This window comes from Erinaceus europaeus, chromosome 8 (assembly GCF_950295315.1).
Source record: "Erinaceus europaeus chromosome 8, mEriEur2.1, whole genome shotgun sequence".
NCBI classification, from domain to species: Eukaryota; Metazoa; Chordata; class Mammalia; order Eulipotyphla; family Erinaceidae; genus Erinaceus; species Erinaceus europaeus.
Genome location: NC_080169.1, coordinates 18,207,291 through 18,231,417, shown reverse-complemented (window position 1 = coordinate 18,231,417; position 24,127 = coordinate 18,207,291). Strand labels below are relative to the sequence as shown.

Below are 24,127 nucleotides of genomic sequence, written 5' to 3'. Positions count from 1 at the left end.
CTTTAGCCCTCCTTCGCCACTCATTAAGTGTTCACCTGAATCCAGATCTTTGCACATAGTAATATGTGTACTCTACCAGGTATGCCATGTTCTGACCCTCTGAGCTCTTTAAAGAACTAGGGCCTACTATCAAACCCCCCATCTTTATTTATTGGACAGAAACAGGCAGATATTGAGGGGGAAGATGGAGTTAGAGAGGAAGAGAGACACCTACAGATCTGCTTTACTACTTGTGAAGCTTTGCTCTTGCAGGTGGGGACCAAGGGCTTGAACCTGCGTCCTTGTGCATTGTAACATGTGCACTCAACCAAGTGCACCACCACAGAACCCCTACTATCATCTCTCTCTATAGAATCTACAAAGACTTTCCCCCTCAGGCTAGTTTTTATTTATTATTCATTTATTTTTTAATATATATATTTTAAAAAATATCTATTGCCTTTTGTTGCCCTTGTTTTATTGTTGATAGAGACAGAGAGAAATTGAGGGAGAAGGGGGAGACGGAGAGGAAGAGAGACAGATAGCCGCCTGCAGACCTGTTTCACCGCCCGGGATCCTAACCCGTCCATGTGCTTTGTGCCACCTGCGCTTAACCCACTGCGCTACCGCTCGACTCCCCATTGTTGTACTTATTATTGTCGTTACTATTGATGTCATCGTTGTTGGATCCTTATGCCTTTCTTGGACCAGGATCCATATGCTGGTTCTTGCACTTTGCGCCACGTGCACTTTAATCCTCTGCACTACAGCCCGACTCCCTTATTATTTTTAAACTTAAAAAAGATATTTTCCCTTTTAAAATATTTATTTATTCCCTTTTGTTGCCCTTGTTGTTTTATTGTTGTAATTTTCCCTTTTGTTGCCCTTGTTTTTATTGTTGTTATTGATGTTATCGTTGTTGGATAGGACAGAGAGAAATGGAGAGGTGGGGGAAGACAGAGAGGGGGAGAGAAAGACAGACAGCTGCAGACCTGCTTCACCACCTGTGAAGCGACTTCCCTGCAGGTTGGAAGCCAGGGGCTCGAACTGGGATCCTTGGGTCGGTCCTTGTGCTTCGTGCCATGTGCGCTTTTTATTATTTAATTAATGACTTATTTGAGTATAGACAGAAATTGAGAGGGGAAAGAGAGAGGGAGGGGGGAGAGGCAGGCAAAGAAAGGGAGAGAGACTCCGGCAGATCTGCTTCACCACTTGTGAAGCTTCACTCCTGCAGGTGGGGACTGGGGGCTTGAACGTAGGTTCTCTCTTTTTAAAAATTTTAATTAATTAATTAATTTAAGAAAGGAGACATTGTGGTCGGGGAGGTGGCGCAGTGGATAAAACGTTGGTCTCTCAGGCATGAGATCCTGAGTTCAGTCCCCGACAGCACATGTACCAAAGTGATGTCTGGTTCTTTCTCTCTCTTCTATTCTTCTCATTGATAAATAAATAAAAGAAAATAAAAAGAGACATTAACAAAACCGTAGGATAGGAGGGGTACAACTCCACACACTATAAAAGGAAAGGTCTCACCCGAGTAATGAAGCTGAAGGGTTGTCATTCCACACCTGAAGTCTCTGGACACAGTCTGGGCTGAAGCATGTTGAGGTGGCACTTGTTGCGTTGATTAGGTTTTGATCGGCGGATGCAATATTATTTGATATGAATTGGGAGAAGCATGCAGGAAAGTGGGCCCTACCCTAAGGTTCCAGGACTGGGGGGAAGACAGGCTCTGTGGTGGAGATGTGAGTTTCCGCACAAAGTAACTTGCTCTTAACCAGATGCACCATCACCAAGTCCAGACAAAAGATGACTTAGAGGTCCTTTGCTGAACAAAATGGATCTGGTGAATCAGACGCCACTGGGCGGCAGTCCCAGCATTCCTACCTCACTCCATTCTTCCTTCCTGGGAAAACATCACCAACCACACATCCAGATAAAAAGGTCACTGCAAGGCCCTTCTGCTTATCAAGACTGACCCAAACCAATCAAATACCTATCTCTATTTCCAGCCCAGTCATTCCTAATTAAAAGTACTATGAGCAAATGTAGAGGAAGACAGAGCTGGAGAACTGGCTGCTCTCTGATTGGTCTAGTTGCCTGCTTGCTTCTCTGTGTGCTGGGTAGCTGGATCCCCTTGTAACATAACCATACATTTATATAACATTGTATGTAGCTACATATGTGTACATGCATATACACATTTATAATTAAAATTTATTTATTTTTGACACCAGGATTTTCACTGGGACTCTATGCCTGTACATCTGATGGACCTTTATTCATTTTAAGTTTAATTTATCTATTAGTCTTTTTACCTTTATTTATTACTGGATAGAGACAGAGGGAAATTGAGGGGGGGAAGGGGAAATAGAGAGGGAAAGAGACAGAGAGACACCTGCAGCCTTGCCTCACCACTTGTGAAGCTCCCCCCACCCCCCCCGCAGGTGGGGACTTGGGAGGCTTGAACTTGGGTCGTTGTGCAGTACTGTGCACGCTTAACCAGGTATGCCACCACCCAGTCCCCTGATGGATTTTTTAAAAAAGCAATCTGTATTTTGGGAGTCGGGCTGTAGCGCAGCGGGTTAAGCGCAGGTGGCGCAAAGCACAAGGACCGGCATAAGGATCCCGGTTCGAACCCCGGCTCCCCACCTGCAGGGGAGTCGCTTCACAGGTGGTGAAGCAGGTCTGCAGGTGTCTATCTTTCTCTCCTCCTCTCTGTCTTCCCCTCCTCTCTCCATTTCTCTCTGTCCTATCCAACAATGACAACAATAATAACTACAACAATAAAACAACAAGGGCAACACAAGGGAATAAATAAATAAAATAAATATTTAAAAAAATCTATATTTTTAAAAGGTTATTTATTGGGTGGGGGTAGATAACATAGTGGTTATGCAGAGACTCTCATGCCTGAGGCTTGAAAGTCTCAGATTCAGTCCCCTGAACCACCATAAGCCAGAGCTGATCAGTGTTCTGGTAAAAAAAAAAAAAAAGTTATTTAAGAAGAGAGAGAACCAGAATATTACTCTGGCACATGTAATGTCAGGGATCCAATTGAACCTCACTCTTGAGAGAGTGCAGTGCTTAATCCATTGCTCCATCTTCTGTTTTCTTTTTTTATCTTTATTTATTGGATAGACACAGCCAGAAATCGAGAGGGTAGGGGGTTAGAGAGAGAGGGGGGGGGGGCTGGTGGTAGCATACCTGGTTGAGCACACATGTCACAATGTTCAAGGAGCCAGATTCGAGCCCCCAGTCCCCACCTGCAGGGGGAAAGCTTCAGAAGTGAAGCAGTGCTGCAGGCGTGTCTCTCACCCTTTCCACCCCTCCCTTCCCTCTCAATTTCTGACCAATTCTATCCAATAAATAAAAAATAAAGATAATTTAAAAAATGGGAGGAATAGATACCTGCAGCCTTGCTTCACTTGTGCTCCCCCCACCCCACCACAGGTGGGGACCGGGGACTTGAACCGTGTTCCTTGTGCGCTGTAACATGTGCGCTCAACCAGGTGCGCCACTACCTGGTCCCATTTTTTTTTAAACTTTATTTTTAAAAAATATTAATTCATTTATTATTGGGTGGAGTCAGAGAAATTGAGAGGGGAGGAGACAACTGCAGACCTACAGGCAGGGGCTAAGGGAGCTTGAACCCAGGTTCTTGTGCACTGTAATGTGTGCACTTAATCAGGTGTGCCACCGCCTGGCCCCCTTTAATTCTACTTATTCATTAACGAGAAAGAAAGGAGAAAGAACCAGACATCACTCTGGTACATATTCTGCTGGGGATTGAACTTAGGACCTCATGCTTGAGAGTCCAATGCTTTATCCATTGTGCTATCTCTCAGGCCACTCCTGGCATTCTTTTATTTATAATTTAAAAATACTTATTCCCTTTTTGTTGCCCTTTTTTTATTGTTGTAGTTATTATTGTTGTTGGATAGGACAAAGAGAAATGGAGAGAGGAGGGGGAGAGAAAGATAGGACACCTGCAGACCTTCTTCACTGCCTGTGGTGACTCCCCTGCAGGTGGGAAGCCTGAGGCTCGAACCAGGATCCTTATGCCAATACTTGCGCTTTGCGCCACCTGTGCTTAACCCGCTGTGCCCAACCCCCTGGGGATCTAATTTTTTTTTTTAATTTTATTTACTTATTTATTAATGGGAAAGATAGGAGAGAGAAAGAACCAGACATCACTCTGGTACATGTGCTGCTGGGGATTGAACTCAAGACCTCATGCTTAAAGAGTCTAGTGCTTTAGCCACTGCACCACCTCCCAGACCACAAGGATCTAATTTTCTTACCCTGCAAAGCTGACACTACCGAAATACTGCACTTGGTGGAAGTTACAGCTAAGATGTGTTCTATAATACTCAACTCCAAATATTTGTTCTACCAGTGCAAAAGTCTACAAGTGTACCTATTATTTTAGGACAAAGTCATCAAGACCATCAACAAGTAATCTAGTTTAGGACGCAAAGTGTTAATACCTTCCCACCAGAGAACTATTAACAAGCAATTTAACAAAACAAAAATGGATTGCTTTATTTACAATACTCAGTGTATTTTACAAATAACATTTGCATTCCCTAAGGATTTTGGAAAGTATTTCCAGTTTGTGCAATGAATTTACAATAAAATCTTAAGACATCTTGAACCTAAATTCTAAATTTCAAAAGAGATCTCAAACTATAATGACTGTCTTTAAGAAAAACTAAACTGTAGTTAAATATTCCCCTTAAATATCTTTAACAAGTACAAACCAAATTAGTCTGAAATACCATCATTCAGATTTTCACCCTTCCCTCCCCCAACAAAATGCATGCACAAAGTAAACATAAGTTACATTGACATTTTTAGTTCAAAAAAATTACTTTTGGACTCTCTCAACTATTGTTTTACTCAATACAAATATATAGGTAGATTCCTGCTGTCTGGGGAAATCTTAAAAAACCACTGCTCCCTGTTCCAAAACAAGGAAGGATTTTCAGTATGTGCAGACAGATAGGGATTAGGCAATTTTTTTTTTTTATACTACTTTCTCTGGGAGGCTGTATCAGTGAGAGTAACATTTCCCTCCAGGCTTTACACAGTTCAAAGAATCAACTATTTTCCTGTCAATAGTTTGGGGAATGTCTACAAGCCTCCAAAGGACAACTGGTTCCCCTCCCAATGTTTGCCTTGAATTTAGTGCCTTCTGAGTTGATTAGAAAACAGTTCTTCTGTTCAGATGTCAGAAACTAATGCCACATAAAGATATTCTGGACAAGGATAAGAGCAATGAGCTCTATCAATTCTAACACATAGCTGCCATCTCTTTAAACAGAAGATCCTCAACTCTTGAGCCAGAGAGAGAAGGGACATCAGAGATCTCCCCACACTGGATCCACCTCAATTTAGTAACGCTCTTCCTTCATTTCTACATTGAATCTCCTCTTGAAAGGTGTCTTTAACACCTGGCACTGGCATAGGTGTTTGAATGGGAGACACTGGAGAAATAAAACCCAGCACTTGAAACAGCCAACAAAATTCTAAGATAAAGAAATGGTGAGGGTGCGGTGAGTAGATAGCTTAATAATGGTTAGGCAAACAGACTCTCATGCTGGAGGCTCCAAAGTTTAATCCCCTGCACACCACCATCAGCCAGAATTGAAGAATTGAGCAGTGCTCTTGTTTAAAGGAGAAAAAAAAAAAAAAAAAAGAGGTAGAGTTGAGAGAGTTCAATTGAATTTTTTGAGTATATCTTTTGGCACATTCTAAAATTATAGGCTCCCTATCAAGTTCCCCTTTGTGATGCCTTTACAAAGTGCTGGCAACTAAGGCATCCTTGTATCCAATTAGGAACCAGCTATGTAAAATTAACAGAAAAAAACCATTTGAAGAAATCCATTCCTGGCACTTTAAGCTCATTTACCCCAAACACTGAAGCAAATAAAAACAATGCTATACATTTGCTGAATTTATTTAAACAAGTCAAATTTGAAATATCATAAAATTAAACAAAACTTCTGACATGTAAACATACTGCCATGTTCCTGAAACAGATGTTAACACCTGATGAAAGTTAATTATCACTTGTTAGGAAAGCTGTCCATTAACGCCAGTCTCCAGCAACACTAAAACCATTTTCTTTAGCTTTCCTAGCATGACAATGCAATACTATTAAATCACAATCAAATATAATAAAGACAACATCGGATGGACAGATCAGTACCATTGGTTACAGCTGTTAAACCGTTTCATTCTGGGTGCCACAAGAAACAATTAAGCCAACACACCAAATAAATCATGGCTTTTTTTTTTTTAAATCACGATTCACTAAGTGATGTTAATTATGGTCCATGTCAAACACGTTTGGTAAAGGCTATTTACAGTGTACATGGCTGAGCATGCACTATTTATAGTTACAAAGATACCTGCCAGTTTATTACAACACAATTACACAGTGCCTGAAAATGGTGAAACATCTCACACATCATTTAAATCAATACAGTTTCAAGCAGGAAACGTTCCTCATTTGACCACAATTGCAAGTTACATGAAAATTCTTATAAAAACACGAATCCCCTTTAATAAATGATGCATATTCTACACACTACAGGTTAAGGCAGTAAAAAAATGTATTCCTGATAACTGGAGGTCTTGACAATGTCAATTAAAGCTGTCTGACTCTAGTTTTTCATTCTCCATCATATACTGAAAGTTCTCTCTGACTTGTGAAAGATTTCACTAAGTTAAAAAAGTATCAGTAACAAAGAGATGATGCTGGAAAAGAATTTACTAGGGAAAAGGACTATGTAAATTGAATTGAGTTTGAAAGTTTTCAAATCATAAGCAAGAGCATTATTTGAGAGTCTGAACCTTGCAAGTAAAAGACAGTTTACCTTTCTTAATTTAAAATATACTGTACTTTGAACAATTCAAGTAATGCAAGCCTATCAAAAATAACTTCATGAGCCATACAAGTGTCAAATACATTTTCATTTAAGAATTAAAAACCTGCAAACTAAACCAGGACAGTTTAGTTCAGCAAATAATAAATGCCTTTTTATTTGCACTTGTGATTCCTTTAATACAAACTGCTACCAACACACAGGTAAAGATATGGCAGATTATGCATTTGATCAAAGCACTTTGACTTTTAGCATAAAACGATGCAAATGGTTTTAAGTTCTGTGCATAAGATCCAAGAAGCTGCCTACTGGTTTGTAGGCAACTATCTCTCTAATCAAAATCCTTTATTTCACAGCTACAGATGAGATAGGGCACGATCTGTTGTAAACAGGGCACGGTTGTAAAATCAGAATAATATTCTTAAATTAAGATGCTTCTTGTTAAATTGAAAAGACTTTCCCAAGTGTCTTCTAGTATTGTAGTATATATTCTGCCGACTTCTTAATTTCATAAATTAACGTTCCTTTGATTCCATTCTTATGGTGGTTGTGTTCACAGTCTTGTTTTTAAAAATTGGTTTAAATTGATATAAAACTCTGTACACGTTCACAAATTATTGCATAAACAGCGTAATCTTCAAGACAGTGTTGGCAAACACATGTCTAATTCATGAGAAAAAAAAATTCACGTTTCCCGTCTGGCTTTTTTCTTCTTTTTTATCTGTTTGGGAGATTCCCAATTAGTTTCAGACTTGGCTGAAAGGAAAGAGAGAAAAAAGTTAGAGGGACAGTAAATACAGTTATGTCATGAAATGCACTATCTATTAAAAACACACACACACACACAAACCATTGCTTCAAATTTTAAGTTTAATCAAACACCTTCAAGTTAATTAATTTACCTGTTTTATTGTCATTGGCCTCTACTGATCTGGGGTGACTTTTTGAGATAGGTAGGTAGACAAATAACAGGATCAAAACTATCCCTCATTCCTCAAAATTAAGCATAGTCTCTGGATATAGCTGTACCTTGCTCTTTTGTCTTCTATCAGTGCCTAGCACACAATTATCTGCATGGTACCAAAAATCATTATTTTAAGGAAGGTGATGTAAGGGAGACCTGAACAGAAATAACTCATCAAAGTTGTACTTTAATTATTTAATCTTTGATTTATTTATTTTGGATAGAAACAGACAGAAATTGAGATTGGAAAGGGAGTCTCTAAGAGGGAGAGAGGCACCTGCAATAAATACTCTCTCACCACGTCAAGTTTCCCTGCAGGTAGGGACCAGAGGCTTGAACCCAGGTCCTTATGCACTGTAATGTGTGCTCAACTGGGTGTACCACCACCCAACTGCCAAAGTTGTACTTTCCTATGTTCACCCCACCTTGTATGTCAGGACTCAGTGACTCTGTTCCTTCAGTCTTCCCTTGTGACAATGCACAGGCATAGTCTTGATGGAAGCTGGTTAACAATATTTAGTTTCTCGCTCTGTAGTTTTTCATCAAGTACCACAACTCTGCCAACACTCAAAACTTGTGATTTTTTTTTTTTTTTTTTTAAGGCAAAGGCAGACTGTTAATAGGCCTGTGGATGATGTACCATAAAACTACCAGGGGAGTCGGGCGGTAGCACAGCGGGTTAAGTGCACATGGATCCCGGTTCGAGACCCCAGTTTCCCACCTGCAGGTGTCTCTCTTTTTCTCCCCCTCTCTGTCTTCCCCTCCACTCTCCATTTCTCTCTGTCCTATCCAACAACAATGACATCAAAACAATAACTACAACAATAAAACAACAAGGGCAACAAAAGGAAATAAATAAATGCTTTGGAAAAAAAAACAAAAACCAGTGGAAAGAAACCAAGATTATAAGTAAATCAAATCACAGCTAATACTCATGAAGTGGAAGCTTTAAATAGGTTAGGATGGCAGTACAACCCAAAGTGATTCATAGTATCAATGCAGTTCCTATCAACACAATTTTTGCAGAAATATTCCAAAAAGCTGATCCTCTAATTCATATGAAACCATAAGGACCCAGTATTGCCAAAGCGACCCTGGAAAAAAATGTAGAGGGGGAAAAAAAAAAAAAAACCCAAAATGACAACCTTTCCCTCAGTGCTACCATAGTACTTAGTTGATGTACAGGGGGCTTGTAAGCTGGTTGAGCACAAAGCAAAGTAGGTGTGCTCCCAAGTGAACTGTCTCCTCTGGTTCTACTAGTCACATGTTTTTTAAAAAAAAGTCAGTTTATGCCTTTCTTCCTCTTTTAGTTCAACTCCAGTGCACTATTCTTATTTTTTCTTTTTTTGTGTCCAGGGTTATTGCTGGGGCTCGGATCCACTGCTCCTGGAGGCTATTCCCCCTCCTCCCCCCGTTGCCCTTGTTGTTTATCGTTGTTGTGGTTACGCCATGTGTGCTTAACCTGCTGCACTATGACCCCCACACTGTTTTGTTTTAACTGCTTAGACACATCACTACTTCTGACCTAGAAAAACCAATTTAATATGACACAGTCTAAGTAGTGAAAATGGGTGACACAGACAAGAAAGGTAGCTAAAGAGAGAAAAAAGGCACAGAAAAATGTGGTTTCAAGAACATATGTACAGACAAGGGAGGAACCAGATAGTTAAGGGCAGGTGCCAAGATCTCCTGTGCAGATGTCCTTGGCTAGTAACTCGCACCTAAAGTCATTTTAACTTTCTGTCCCTCACAACTGAGCTCCATAGGCTTTAAGGAACCAGCATTTACAAAGCAGCTGGGCTGCTGTATTGACTTAGCTACCTTAGACTCTTAACAGTAACACAACAGTACAGAAAATACAGAAGAAATAAACACTCACTCTGTGAAGGAGGCACGCTGTTTTGCTTAGTATCTGACTTGGATTTATCTGTCTCTGGCAGTATCGGTGGCACTTGGGACGAGTTCTTGTCAGGATCACTTTTTGATAAAGTAACAGATGGCTCGGTAGAAACAGCAGGTGGAAGAGTCTTGATAGGCTATTAATTTTTTTAAATAGAAAATTTCAGATAAAATTAAGTATCAGAGTAATGCCAAGAGGCTATTTTGCAGCAAGTAAATGTAAGATGTTTTTAGAAAATTGGCAGGACAACTCAGGCCTGCCCTCTAGTGACAACCAAATACACCTTTAGCACAATATTCACAAAGACAGATCAAGATAAGAATGGATGAAACTTTAAAATTACAAAACATTGGGCTGGAGAATAGCTCATTTGGATAGTGTGTTATTTTGTTATGTACTTGGGTCACTGTCCCCTTCATATTGAGGGAACCTTTGGTGCTCAGTCTTTTCCCAAGCCAACAAACTTAATTACAAGATATTTTAGAGAATCTTTTTTTTAATGTTTAATTATCTTTATCTATTTATTGACTAGAGACGGTCAGAAATCAGGAGGGAAGGGGGTGATAGGGAAAGAGGTAGAGAGACACCTGCAACACTGTTCCTCCACTCATGAAGCTTTCTCCTTGCAGGTGGGGACAGGAGGCTCGAACCGGGGTCCTTGTGCATTGTAATGTGTGCACTCAACCAGGTGTGCCACCACCCGGCCCCATATTTAGTGAATTTTTAAAAGTTTTTTTTAAATTGCTTTAAAATTTTTTTTTTCAAATTTATTTGTTATTGGATAGAGAGAGAAATTAAGAGAGAAGGGGGAGATAGGTGGGGAGCCCGGGGCACAAACCGGAATCCTATCTGGTCCTTGCTTTGCGCCATGTGCGCTGAACCCACTGTGCTACCGCCTGACTCCCTAGTGAATTTCAACAGGAATGAGTAACTTCACTTTCACTAACTTAAAATGCAGCACGGAGGAATAAACCCAGTACTCAAGACGTGTGAAAGAACTGGTTTGAATTTTTTTTTTTTTTGTCTCCAGGGTTATTGCTGGGGCTGTGCCTGCACTATGAATCCACTGCTCCTGGAGGCCTTTTTTTCCTTTTTGTTGCCTTTGGTTATTATCCTGTTGTTGATACTGCTGCCATAGTTGGATACGACAGACAGAAATTGAGAGAGGAGGGAAAGACAGAGATGGGGGAAAGATAAGACACCTGCAGACCTGCTTTACCACTTGTGAAGCAACCCCTCCCCCCCACAGGTGGGAAGCCCCAGAGCTCGAACCAGGATCCTTACTCCAGTTCTTGCGCTTCACGCCTTGTGTGCTTAATTTGCTGTGCTATCTCTGGCCCCCGGTTTCAATTTTTATTCTGGACTGAGACACAGAAAATGAGTGAGAGACCAAAACACTGCTTTGTCCATGGCCCACAGAGCTCCAACTTTTTGCTTATATTTTGCTCTTACCAGAGCATCAATAAGCTTTGTCTATTGGTGGTGCCAAAGACTGAACCTGGAACTCTTCACACAGAAGTCAAGTCATGGGAGTCGGGCGGTAGCACAGCAGGTAAAGCACAAGGATCCCGGTTTGAGCCCCTGGCTCCCCACCTGCCAGGGAGTCGTCGATTCACAACCAGTGAAGTAGATCTGCAGGTCTTTCTCTCCCCCATTTCTCTCTGTCCTATCCAACAACAACAACAACATCAATAATAAGTACAACAATAAAACAAGGGCAACAAAAGGGAATAAATAAATAAGTATATAAAAAGAGAAGTCAAGTCATGCGCACTACTGCTATCACATGGTATCCGCCTTCATTACCCTCCCTCTCTCAAATATTCTGAGGGACTGGATGCAGCACCTCACCAACAGAAGGCATAAGCTTTAAACTGAGCTGTATCTCAGGCTCTAACTTCTTGTTCTAATCAACATGTTTAGTGTCCCTATACTTATTGCATACTCAATACTTGTATTATTTTTATCTCCTCCTTTTTAACACTGTTAAAACATAGAAGGGATCAGTCTTTTTGTACTAAGATGGTATCCTTTTACTTACCCCAAAATAGTCTTAAAAGAATTAAAAGCATTCAATTCAAAGAAGAAGCAAGATTAAGACTCTACACTAAGGGGGCCTGGCAGTAGCACAGTGGGTTAAGCACACATGGCATAAGGATCCCGGTTTGAGCCCTGGCTCCCCACCTGCAGGGGGTGGGGTGTGGGGAGGGGGGTCGCTTCACAAGTGGTGAAGCAGGTCTGCAGGTGTCTTTCTTTCCCCCTCTTCTCTTGATTTCTCTGTCTTATCCAAAAACAATAACAAGGGCAACAAAAGGGAAAAATGGCCTCCAGGAGAACTGGACTGGTAGTGCAGGCAGCAATCCCCAGCAATAACCTTGGAGGCAAAAAAACAAACAAAAAGAGAGATCATACTAAGGATTAAACTTGGCACCAAAAGTGTTTTAGGCCTGAAAGTTCTTTTGCATAATTACTATGCCATCTCCTCAGCCCAATATTTGTAGCACCAAGATCCTTATAATTACTTTCTTAATGGTTAATCAGTTTCTACTCTAAACCTATCCCCCCCCTACACACACACACAGCACCACTCAGCTCTGACTGAGTGATGCTGGGTAATCAATCAGCTATTTCTTGCATCTTATAAATTTTGTGCTTTAATTTACTGAACCACCTCCCAAGCTTCAAGTATAAAGACATCTCATTAAATATGTCAACTGTATAAAGGGAGAGGTTTTTGTTTATTTTGTTCTGAGATTATCTCCAGGTCCTCAACTAGTGTAAAATAGATCCCTCAATACATTTAAAAAGTATATAACTGAACCTTGCAGTTTTTGTCAAACTCAATGTAGTTTGCTGTAACACAATTTACTTAATCAGAAACAAAATTTTAATTGGTCAAGGAGGTGGCGCAGTGGATAAACCAATGGCCTCTAAGTGCAAGGTCCTGAGTTCAATCCCTGGCAGCACATGTACCAGAGTGATGTCTGATTCTCTCTCCACATATCTTCTTCATGAATAAATAAAATCCTTAAAAAAAATTAATGAGTAATAATCACTGCGTCCTGGTAAATACCTTATTTTTTCCTGCCACCAGGGTTACTGTCAGGGCTTAGTGCCTGCATGACAAAGTCATCACTCCTGGACACCATTAATTTTTTTTTTTTTTTCTTATAGACAGAATTTGAGAGGGAGGTGAAGAGAGAAAGAGAGATACCTGCTGCAGTGCTGCTGCTTCACTGCTCAAGCTTGTCCCCTGCAGGTTGGGATCAGGAGCTTGAACCCAGGTCCTTGTGCCTGGTAGCATGTGTTTTCTTTCTTTTCTTTTTTTCTTAAAGATTTTATTTATTTATGAGAAAGATAGGAGGAGAGAGAAAGAACTAGACATCACTCTGGTACATGTGCTGCCAGGGACTGAACCCAGGACCTCATGTTTGAGAGTCCGCCCAGACCACTGGCATGTGTTTTCTAGCAGATGTATCAGCATCCAGCACTCTACATTTTGTAAAACAGTATTACCCTGGTATATCCAAGAGGCGAAATTCAAAACTTCATTCTTGTAAGTTCACTATTCTATCTACTGTGCCACATCTCAGGCCACTTTACCCCCCCAACCCCCTTAATGAAGGATATTGTTGAATCCCATGATATTTCAATAAAGTAACACTATGGTACAATTCTTAAGTCATCGAAATTTTGTTCTTGAAATACAAAAAAAGTACCTGGCTATTTTTCACGAGTGCTTCAGCTGGATCACTAGTGCTTATGGTCTTCAAGGGAACAGCTTTTTCCTGTTTCGGACGGACTTTAGAGGTATTTACAGGAAGCTCTTCTTTTGTCTCTTTTTCTAATTCTTCTGTGTCCTGCAGAATAAAGTAGTTTATTAGAGATCTTTCTCCCCCCACCTCGCCTCCAAGGGGCTCAGTGTCTGCACTATGAACCCACTGTTCTATTGCCATTTTTTTTGTTTCTGAATAGGAGTGAAATTGAGAGGAGAAGATAGGGAGAGAATTAAATACCTGCAGACCTGTTTTACTGCTTGTGAAGTGAACCCCCTGTAGGTGGGGAGCTGGGGGACTGAACGGGGATACTTGCACGAGTTTTTATGCTTCATACTATGTGCACTTAACCTGGTGCACCACTGCCTGGGCCCCTTTATTATATAAATCACTCATTTATACTTATGGAAATGTAACTGGTTCTACATGGTAATAATGTCCAGGAGATATTTATTTTATTTATTAATGAGAAAGGAGGAGAGAAAGAACCATTTATCATTCTGGCACTGCTACGGATTGAACTCAGGACCTCATGCTTGAGAGTCCAATGCTTTATCCACTGCGCCACCTCCTGGACCACTAGAAGATATTTCAATAAGGTAACCTTACTTCAAAAGTGAACCAAACAAGTTTAAGAGTATGTAAGAATTATTTTTTAATTTCTATTTATTTATTGGATAGGGACAGAGAGAAATTGAGAGAGGAGGGGGGAGATAGTGAGGGAGAGACAGAGACACTTGCATCCACTGTAATGTGTGCGCTTAACCACGTGTGCCAGAGCCTGGCCTCTAAGAATTATTCAGACATATAGTACACAGGTAATTTGAGCACATATGAATTAAAAAGCAATTATTATTCAATTAATTCACATCTCAAGATGAGAACTGTTTTAACTGGTCAAGTCAATTCAAACAGAATAAAACAGCTTGCCTCCCCTTACCCCCAGCTTTGTGTCTGTCTGATTCCACGGCTCCTGGCGGACTTATTTCCCCAGCAGCACATGTATCAGAGTGATGTCTGGTTCTTTCTCTCCTCCTATCTTTCTCATGAATAAATTCTTAAAAACAAACAAACAAAGAACTGTGGTCTGGGAGATGGTGTAACTACAATAAAACAAGGGCAACAAAAAGGAATAAATAAATAAATCTAAAAAAAATTAAAAAAAAAAAAAAGACATATGCTCTTAGGCAAGCTATCTCCTAACATCAGAAAAGATCATAATTTAGAGCACAGGAGGAGAAAGGAAAAAAAAAGAATGAAATCCAAGAAAAGTCGAGCTACATTTCAGACAGTATTACCATCAAAGGATAGCTGCCAACATTTTTCATGTTCCTTCAACAAGGAAAACATACCTATAACTTTTCTTTAGAAAGAAACCAAAGACTAAAGCTTCCTTCAGTGCAGAGGGGGCCAGGCTTGAGCCTGGGTTGTGCACATGGCAAAGGAGCTAGCACACTACCCCAGTAAGCTATTATAGTTTGCTGACCCTTGTTTGGTATCATTTATTTGTAAGAGTCTATGCTTTTCACAACAAAAAGAGAACTCAAAGAATATATTTCATTAAGAACCAATGAAGAGTGGTCCAGGAGGTGGTGCAGTGGATAAAGCATTGGATTCTCAGCCACGAGGTCCCGAGTTCGATCCCCGGCAGCACATGTACCAGAGTGATGTCTGGTTCTTTCTCTCCTATCTCTCTCATGAATAAATTCTTTTTTAAAAAATCTTTTTTATATTTATTTATTTATTCCCTTTTGTTGCTCTTGTTGTTTTATTGTAATTATTATTGATGTCATCGTTGTTGGATAGGACAGAGAGAAATGGAGAGAGGAGGGGAAGACGGGGAGAGAAAGACAAGACACCTGCAGACCTGCTTCACTGCCTGTGAAGTGACTCCCCTGCAGGTGGGGAGCCGGGGGCTTAAACCGGGATCCTTATGCTGGTCCTTGCACTTTGCGCCGCATGCGCTTAACTCGCTGTGCTACCACCCAACTCCCATAAATTCTTAAAAAAAAAAAAAAAAAAAAAAGAAGAGGGACCAAGTAGTGGTGCAGCCAGTGAAGTGCACTTTGAGTCTGAAGTGGGTTTGAGCCCTGACACCACGTAAGAGCACTGTGGGAAAGTAGAGTGAGCACTATGGATAGTGGAACAGTACTGTAGTCTCTCCTCTATGAAATAAATAAGCATCTTAAGAAGAAGAGCCAATTATTATGTGTATAATGTCCATGGACCCCAGCTGTCCCCACCTGAAGGGGGAAAGCTTCATGAGTGGCGAAGCAGGTGTTTTTCTTTCCCTTGTCTTATTTAACCTCTTTTTAAAAAAAAAAGTGAAGTTTTTATTTATTTATTAATGAGAATGACAGCAGGAGAGAAAGAAGCAGACATCATGCTGGTACATGTGCTGCCAGGGACTGAACTCAGGACCTCATACTTGAGAGTCCAATGTTTAATCCACCGTGCAACCTCCTGGACTACTCTTGCTTATTTCTGTCTCTATCATAAAAAGGAATAGCAGAATTGCTATATAAGTTATGCTTTAAGAAGTGGCAACGATCTCTTTCATTAAAAAGGATGAAAACAGCTGCTTAGCCACATGATTATTAAGAAATAAATCTGTTTTGATCTACATTATAATCTAGAAAAATTACATTAGATGAGATAAAAAGAAATGAAAAATACAGGACTGATGTAAATAAACTGAAAGCTGCTGTTGACATCAAAGAAACACCAGCCAAGATTCTAAATGGAATCATTAGCAAAGGACTAATTTTCTATGCACATTTACCACTCCAATGTCCTGAAATTTTAATTGAGCTAAATTCCAGTTATTCAAAAAGGACTTCTGTATGTGGGAGTCGGGCGGTAGCGCAGGTGACGCAAAGCATTAGGACCAGCGTAAGGATCCCGGTTCCAGCCCCCAGCCCCCCATCTGCAGGGGATTCGCTTCACAGGTGGTAAAGCAGGTCTGCAGGTGTCTATCTTTCTCTCCCCGTCTTCCCCTCCTCTCTCCATCCTATCCAACAACAGTGACATCAAATAACAACAATGAAAAACAAGGGCAACAAAAAGGGAAAATAAATAAATAAAAAGAACTTTTGTATGTATGAAGCACTATACCTCTTTTTCTATTTCACCATAAAACAAACCAAATAGCATCTAATTTGAATTTTTACTTATTTTGGGGTTTTTATGTTTGATAGATATATTAAATCTGTAAACATTCTGTGGCTTTTAAGTCCATTTGTGTCCCATACTGTGCATCTTATCTCTACATACTGTTAGCACCTGCATATTCTTTTCATACTTCAGCAATGGGTCCTCAATGAATGGCTTGTTCTTTTGATACAGTACCTGTGCAGGAGAATTCTCTTCACCTTGCTTCTTCTTTTTCTTCTTTTTCTTTTTAGATTTCCCTGTAGGAAGAGCTCCATCTCCCTTTTCTTTGTCATCATCTGAAATCTGATGTTAGAAGCAAAAGTATTAAAGTGAATTAACTGTTCAGGTTTCTGTTATTCAGATCTAAAGTTAAGTATCTGAAAGTTAACAGTGGTGGGTCGGGGTGGACAGCATAATGGCCATACAAGCAGATTCTCATGCCCGAGGCTCCAACATCCCCGGTTCAATCTGCCACACCACCATAAGCCAGAACTGAACAGTGCACTGGTAAAACTCTCAGAAAGCTCAAGTGGACCTACCTTATGACCCTCCAATTCCTCTCCTAAGGATGTATCTCAAGGAGTCAAAAAGAGCCACCAAAAAGATCTGTGTACACCTATGTTCACAGCAGCACAATTTGTAATAGCCAAAACCTGGAAGCAACCCAGGTGGTCCAACAGATGAGTGGCTGAGCAAGTTACAGTTTATAAAGGTTTTTATACACAATGGAATACTACTTAGCTATTAAAAATGGTGAATTTATTTTCTTAACTCCATCTAGGATGGAGCTTGAAGGAATCATATTAAGTGAGATCAGTCAGAAAGAGAAGGATGAGCATGGGATGACCTCACTCATAGACAGAAGTAGCAAAATAAGAACAGAAGGGAGAACACTAAGGAGAACTTGGACTGGGTTTGGTGTGTAGCAAAAAAGTAAAAGACTGGGGGGTGGGGTTCAGATCCTGGAGCATGATGAGGAGGACCTAGAGGGGGTTTAAACTGTTATGTGGAAAACTGAGAAATGCTACACATGTAAAAACTACCGTATTTCACTGCTGACTGTAAACCATTACCCCTCCGCCCCCGCATAAAGAAAAAAATGTTTACTGGTTAGCAGATGAGAAAAGGGGGGCAAAAAAAAAAAAAAAAAAAAAGAAAGAAAGAAAAGAAAAAGAAAGCCACTGGTGTGGCCTAGGAGGAGCACGGGGGACAAAGTGTTGGGACTCTGAAGCTAAAGTGTCACCTCTAATATCACATGCACTAAAGATGCTCTGGCTTTCCCTCTGCTCATTCATAAACAAACTGGGGCTGGGTGGCGGTACACTGGTTGAGCACACACATTACAAATGCAAGGACCCAGGTTCAAGCATCCGGTCCTTTCATAAGGGGAAGGTTCCACAAATGAAACGGTGCTATAAACACCTTTCTATCTCCCCTTCTGTCTCAATTTCTGTCTCTATTCAAAATAAATACTGGAAAATAAATAACTTACTGAGTAGACGATTATTTCACTTTAGAGTTGTAAGTACAGAAATATTGGCATTAAAACTGTTAACAGAGTGACAAGCTACAAAGTGTAAGAAAATATTTGCAAACAATTTCCAAAAAAAGATTTGTATTTCAACCCAGTGGTGGCATGGCAAACAAAATGCTGGACTCTCAAGCATGAGGTCCTGAGTTTGAGTCCTGAATCACATATATCTATGTGATGTTCTGGTTGTCTCTCTCTCATAATTAAGTAAATCTAAAAAAACTGCATCTAGACTTAAGAAAAACTGAAAGTCTATCATAAAATATCAGTATGAAAATGTGCACAAGACATGAATCTCACCAGATTAAGACAGATGGTGGTGAAACAGCACAGCCATCACTAGCCACCAGAATACAAATTAAAACCACAATGAGGGGACACAGTACACCTGGGTAAGTGCACATATTAACAACTGCAAGGACCCAGGTTCGGATCTCTTGCTCCCCAAGCGGAGGAGAGGGGAAGGGAAGCATGCCTGCAGTTGTCTATCTTTCTATCTCGCCCTCCCTTCAATTTCTTTCTGTCTTATCTAATAAAAATTGGGGGAGGAAAAAAAGCAGTGAATTTGTAGTGCTGGCACTGAGCCCAAGCAATAACCTAGGTTGCAAAATAAATAAAACTACAATTAATTATCTCTATACACTTATCAGAATGGAGAGAGAGAAAAACAAACAAACAAAAAAACCTAGGGGCTAGGTAGTGGCACAGCTGGTTAAGTGCATACATTCTAGTGTGCAAGGACCCCAGTTTAAGCCCCCGGTCTCCACCTCCAGGGGGAAGCTTCATCAATGGTGAAGAAGGGCTGCAGGTATCTCTCTCCCTCTATCTCCACTTCCCCTCTCAATTTCTCTGTCTCTATCTAATAACAAATAAATAGTAAACAAATCTATATATCACCTTTTCATGATAGTCCAAACTGGAAACAACTCAGCAATAAAAAGAAACCAATGAATTAACGATACACAATAATCTGGTTGAATCTCTAAAGGATTCTGTTGATTGGGGAAAGACAAAAAAAAAAAAAAAAAAAAAAAAGCACCAAAAAGTCACTTATTAGGAGCCGGGTGGTGGCGGCTCCCACATCTATGCTCAAGGATTCGGGTTCAAGCTCCCAGCCCCCACCTGTGGCTGGGGAGGGAGGGGTGGAGTCTCACTATCGGTACATTAGTAATTATATTAGTGCTATGGGTGTCGCTCCCTCAATTTGTCTGTCAAAATAGAAAAAAGTCACATACTATCCATTTATTCACAGACCATAAAAAACCAAAAACACCAGAACATCTCTTCACAGTTAAGAACAAATAGAAAAATCGAGAGCTTGGCCTGGAAGCTAAAGAGTGGGTAGAGCACTGGATTTTTGCGAACGAGATCCTGAGTACAAAATCTGGCACTGCATATGCCAGAGCGACAAATGCTTTAGTCCTTTTCCTCTCTGCTGCAGGTGTCTGTCTCAATTTCTGGCTGTCTCTATCCAATAAATAAATTAGATAATAGTGATAATAAAAAAGAAAGTTAGGGAATCTTTGTTTTTAAAAACTAAACTGGCAGGAGTCGGGCGGTAGCACAGCAGGTTAAGCACAAGGACTGGCATAAGTAAGGATCCTGGTTTGAGCCCCCAGCTCCCCAACCTGCAGGGGACTCGCTTTACCAGCAGTGAAGCAGGTCTATAGGGGCCTAGTGGTGGTGCACCTGGGTAGAGCACGTTACATGTAAAGACTCGGATCCAAGCCCCCATTCCCCATGTACAGAGGGGAAGCTTCGCAAGTGGTGAAACAAATACTGCAGGTGTGTCTGTCTGCCTCCCTCTCCCTTCCTGATTTCTCTCTGTCCTATCAAATAAAGAACAAAATAATAAACAAAAACCCTGAAAACCGAGCTTAATTTTTTCTATTACTTGTAGGCTCCTAGCCACAATTTCCAAGAGGATACTCAGGAATGTCTAGAATCTGGTCTCTACCCTTCTCTCCATTCTCAGTTCTGACTATTCTCTGCTTTACATTCTCCCTTTACATAGAAGGTACATTTGTAATGCTCCCCAAGTGCTGCCATAATACCCAAACATAGTATTTGTCAACGTGCCTATCTTCCTCCTTTCCTCCCCAATCATGTGTAGGTGTTTGAAAGCCAGCAAAGGTCTCTTATTTATTTCTCTGCTAGCATAACATCTGATCCATGGCTGATCCTAATTCGTTTATTCATGAATAATGGTCTTATTATCTTCAGAGCTTCTTCAGTTTCATATTTTCTTTTTTAAAAAATTTTTTTTATATTAGCTTTATTTATTTATTGGATAGAACAGAGCAAGAAATTGAGAGGGGAGGGTAAGATAGAGAGGGAGAGAGACAGAGACACACCCGCAGCCCTGCTTCACCACTCATGAAGCTTTCCCCCTGCAGGTGGGGGCCAGGGGCTTGAACCTAGGTCCTTTCGCACTGTAACATGTACACTCAACCAGGTGTGCCACCACCTGGCCCCTTTCAGTTTCATTTTTATTCCTAGCAGTTTTTGTTTCTCCAGTGCTACTGGGATTTCACTGGGGACTCCTGAGTATGTGGTTCTACTCTCTCCAGGTGAATTATTTTTTCCTTCCCCCCTCAGATAGAGGGTGAAAGGCAGAGAAGACAGAAAACCGAACACTGCTTCACCATTTGTGAAGCTCTCATCACCTTATGCAGTACTCCCATTTGGTGTCTGGGGGCCTGAACCCAGGTCAGTGTGCACTCTACTGAGTGAGCCATGTCCAGTGCCAACCTCCCACCCGTGCCATCTGTTTTGTCTGTTGTTGTGAACCCTTCTTTGATCTTGTGACTTGAGAGCCAATCTAAACACGCAGTTAGGAAACCATTTTCAAAGCTGTAGAACCCTGTTGTTTTATTTCTCATCAGTGTTTAGTAGTGTTTTCCACATAGCAGAATCCATAATAATTTGGGGAGAGAGTGAAACAGAGCAAGGATATGATGACTGAGGCAAACATGATCTGAAAGCACCCCCTAATACCAATTCTAAAATAGTTGAGAGCACGGAAAATAAACATACCCACCAATCCCTTTACTCACCTTCTGATCATTAGGAATTGGTTCCTGGGATTTTAAAAGTGAAGCTCTTTCTTCATCTACCCAATTTCCCCACTCTTCTGCTGGTGCATTCCAATCAGAACTGGGATCAGCAGAAGACAGACCATCTAAAAGTTAACAGTGTGAATTAGGTATCTACCATTTCTTCCATAAACTAAAATATAAAAACTAAAATTCATGAAGAATTAAGATGTATTATTAAACCACAGTTCTTCTTTCTCCCAAGTACCTCTTAAAAGCTAGGAAAATGGGCAGGGGTAGATAGCACAATGGTTATGCAAAGAGATTCCCATGCCTGAGGCTCTGAAGTCCCAGGCTCAATCCCCTGCACCATCATAAACCAGAGCTGAGCAGTGCTGTGGTTTAAAAAAAAAAAAAAAAAAAAAACTAGGAAAAAAATGAAAACCCCAAATCAATAATATCATGGGAAACACCTTTATCCAACTTCCAATGGGCACATTATATTGTTATTATTAAATGAAAAATCTAAGAAACTTCAGAAAAATGTACGAATTAACCACTGAATTCCACTCTCCCTATTTCCTCTGTCCAATTCTTTCCTTTGCCTCACGAATCTGTTCTCTTTTCACTGTCCACTTCTAATTTAAGTCTAGGACCTGGTCATTATTTTTGCCCTGATTACAACATTTTTGTAACTGATTATCTTAAGGTCAGAATCAATCTTTAACAGCAGTGTGTACCAGAATAGTGCCCTGGCTTTTTTTTTTTTTCTCCTTCTCATATATAGTAAATCAATGAAAGACTCACTTATTTAGAAAACTGTTGGCCTTCAACCTACTTTTGGGGTAAACTTCAAGAATGGTGAAGCAGTGCTACTGGTGTCTCCCCTTCATTCTTCCTTTCTATCTCCCAACCCCTCTCAATATTTCTGTTTATCCAAAACAAACAAAAAGAAATGAAATATAAAGGATTACGTTTTTTTGATTGCCACCAGGCTTACTGCTGGAGCTCAGTGGCTGCACCTAGTGCTCCTGGTAGCCAGTTTTTCCCCTTCCTGCTTTCATAGGACAGAAAAATTGAGAGGGAAGGGAGATAGGGAGTGGGGGCTTGAATCAAGGTGTTTGCACATAGTAAAATATGAGCTCAGCAGGGTGTGCCACTGTCCAATTCCCAAGAACTATCTTTTTTTTCAGTTTTATCTTAAATTTTACAAATATTACTTAACATTCCTAATTAACATTTAGATCTTCCTAGGACAGCTTTTGAATTTTATATTCTAGTACTAATATACATTTTTAAAAAATTAGTAACAGGAAGAGAGAGTACCAGAGAATCAGTTCTGGTACATGCTGAGAATCTTAACATTTCATTCACTGCCCCACCTCTCAGGATACTAGATCTGTATTTTTTGTTTTTATTTTATTGGAGGATTAATGGTTTACAATACAGTCTTTAATGAACAGGCACAACCAGGCCTATGTATTTTCTTATCCTGACCCTTTTCTTCCTTCCCAAGAGCCCTTTGCTTTCTTTGATGCCCTACACTACACCCACAGTCAGTTTCCCTTATGTTTTCCATGACTGTTCTTTGTTTTTACTTCCGTCTATCTGCATGGGTTTTTATTTGGCTAGGATCACCCAGCATGATGCCTTCAAGTTCTGATCAAATATAGCACAAGTGATGATGACCTCTGTTTTAATAGCTACAGAGTGTTCTATTAGGTGTATGTATCACAAAGTTCTTAGCCATTCATCTACTGCTGGGCATCTGGAACTGCAGTGAACACTGGTGTGCACAGGTCTTTTTGGATAGCTGTTCTTATTTCCCCTGAGTAAGTCGCTAGGAGAGAGATTGCTAGGTATAAGGTAGGTCCATTTCTAGTATTCTGAAGAATTTTCAAGCACTTTTTGCCTCCAGTGTTATTGCTGGGACTTCCTGTGGTTCCTGCATTGTAAGTCCACTGCTCCTGGAGGCCATTTTTTCCCATTTTGTTGCTCTTGTCGTGGTTATTGTTGAATAGGACGGAGAGAAAGCGAGAGAGGAGAGGAAGACTGAGAGGAGAAGAAGAGATATGTGCAGACTTGCTTTACCGCTTGTGAAGTGATCCCCTGCAGGTGGGGAGCTGGGGGATTGAACTGGGATCCTTACATTGGTCTTTGCACTTCGAGCCATGTGCGCTAAACATGCTGCGCTATTGCCCACCCCCCCCAAGAACTATTTTCTTAAAAAATACAGTACAACAGGATGGATGTGGGATAGAAATCTAGTAGAGTACACAGTGAAAGTATTTTTAAAAACTGCTAGATGACCAGACTGCTTGAAAGAATACTAGCTAATTTTTCCAGGTTTGATTTTTAAAAAATATTTTATATATTTATTCCCTTTTTTTGCCCTTGTTGTTTTATTGTTGATGTCATCGTCGCTGGATAGGACAGAAAGAAATGGAGAGAGGAGGGGAACACAAAGAGGGAGAGAAAGATACACACCTGCAGACCTGCTTTACCACTTGTGAAGCGACTCTCCTGCAGGCGGGAAGCCAGGGGCTTGAACCGGAATCCTTATACCAGTCCTTGTGCTTTGCGGCACGTGAGCTTAACCCACTGCATCACCGAAGGCACCATCCAGGTTTGATTATAGTAAAAAACAAAACACTGGTCTGGGAGGTAGTGTAGTGGATAAATCACTGGACTCAGGCATGAGTTCAATCCCTGGCAGCACATGTACCAGAGTGATGTCTGGTTCTTTCTCTCTCTCCTTTTTCATGAATAAGTAAATAAAATCTTAAAAAAAAAAAAAAACACACATACACACAAAACCCAGATCAATTAAGAGCAATTTAAAACAATAGATCAATGACTAAAACTGTCATTAAGAGTACAGATCTCATGCCTTAAG

The 24,127-nt window shown here is 40.5% G+C and overlaps 1 protein-coding gene across 7 annotated transcripts in view; it reads right to left on the bottom strand.

The window, feature by feature from the left end:
• Positions 1 to 4,498: 4,498 nt before the first annotated feature.
• MTDH (metadherin) overlaps positions 4,499 to 24,127 on the bottom strand; it is a 51,877-nt gene continuing 32,248 nt past the window's right edge. For all 7 annotated transcript variants that reach the window (XM_007532263.3, XM_060195999.1, XM_060196001.1 and 4 more), the window contains 5 exons: positions 21,253 to 21,377; positions 16,861 to 16,968; positions 13,456 to 13,596; positions 9,716 to 9,872; positions 4,499 to 7,628 (listed from right to left, as the gene is read on the bottom strand). In XM_007532263.3, the coding sequence (XP_007532325.1) occupies positions 7,558 to 7,628; positions 9,716 to 9,872; positions 13,456 to 13,596; positions 16,861 to 16,968; positions 21,253 to 21,377 (602 nt within the window). In that variant the 3' untranslated portion in view covers positions 4,499 to 7,557. The remainder of the gene's footprint in view (positions 7,629 to 9,715; positions 9,873 to 13,455; positions 13,597 to 16,860; positions 16,969 to 21,252; positions 21,378 to 24,127) is intronic.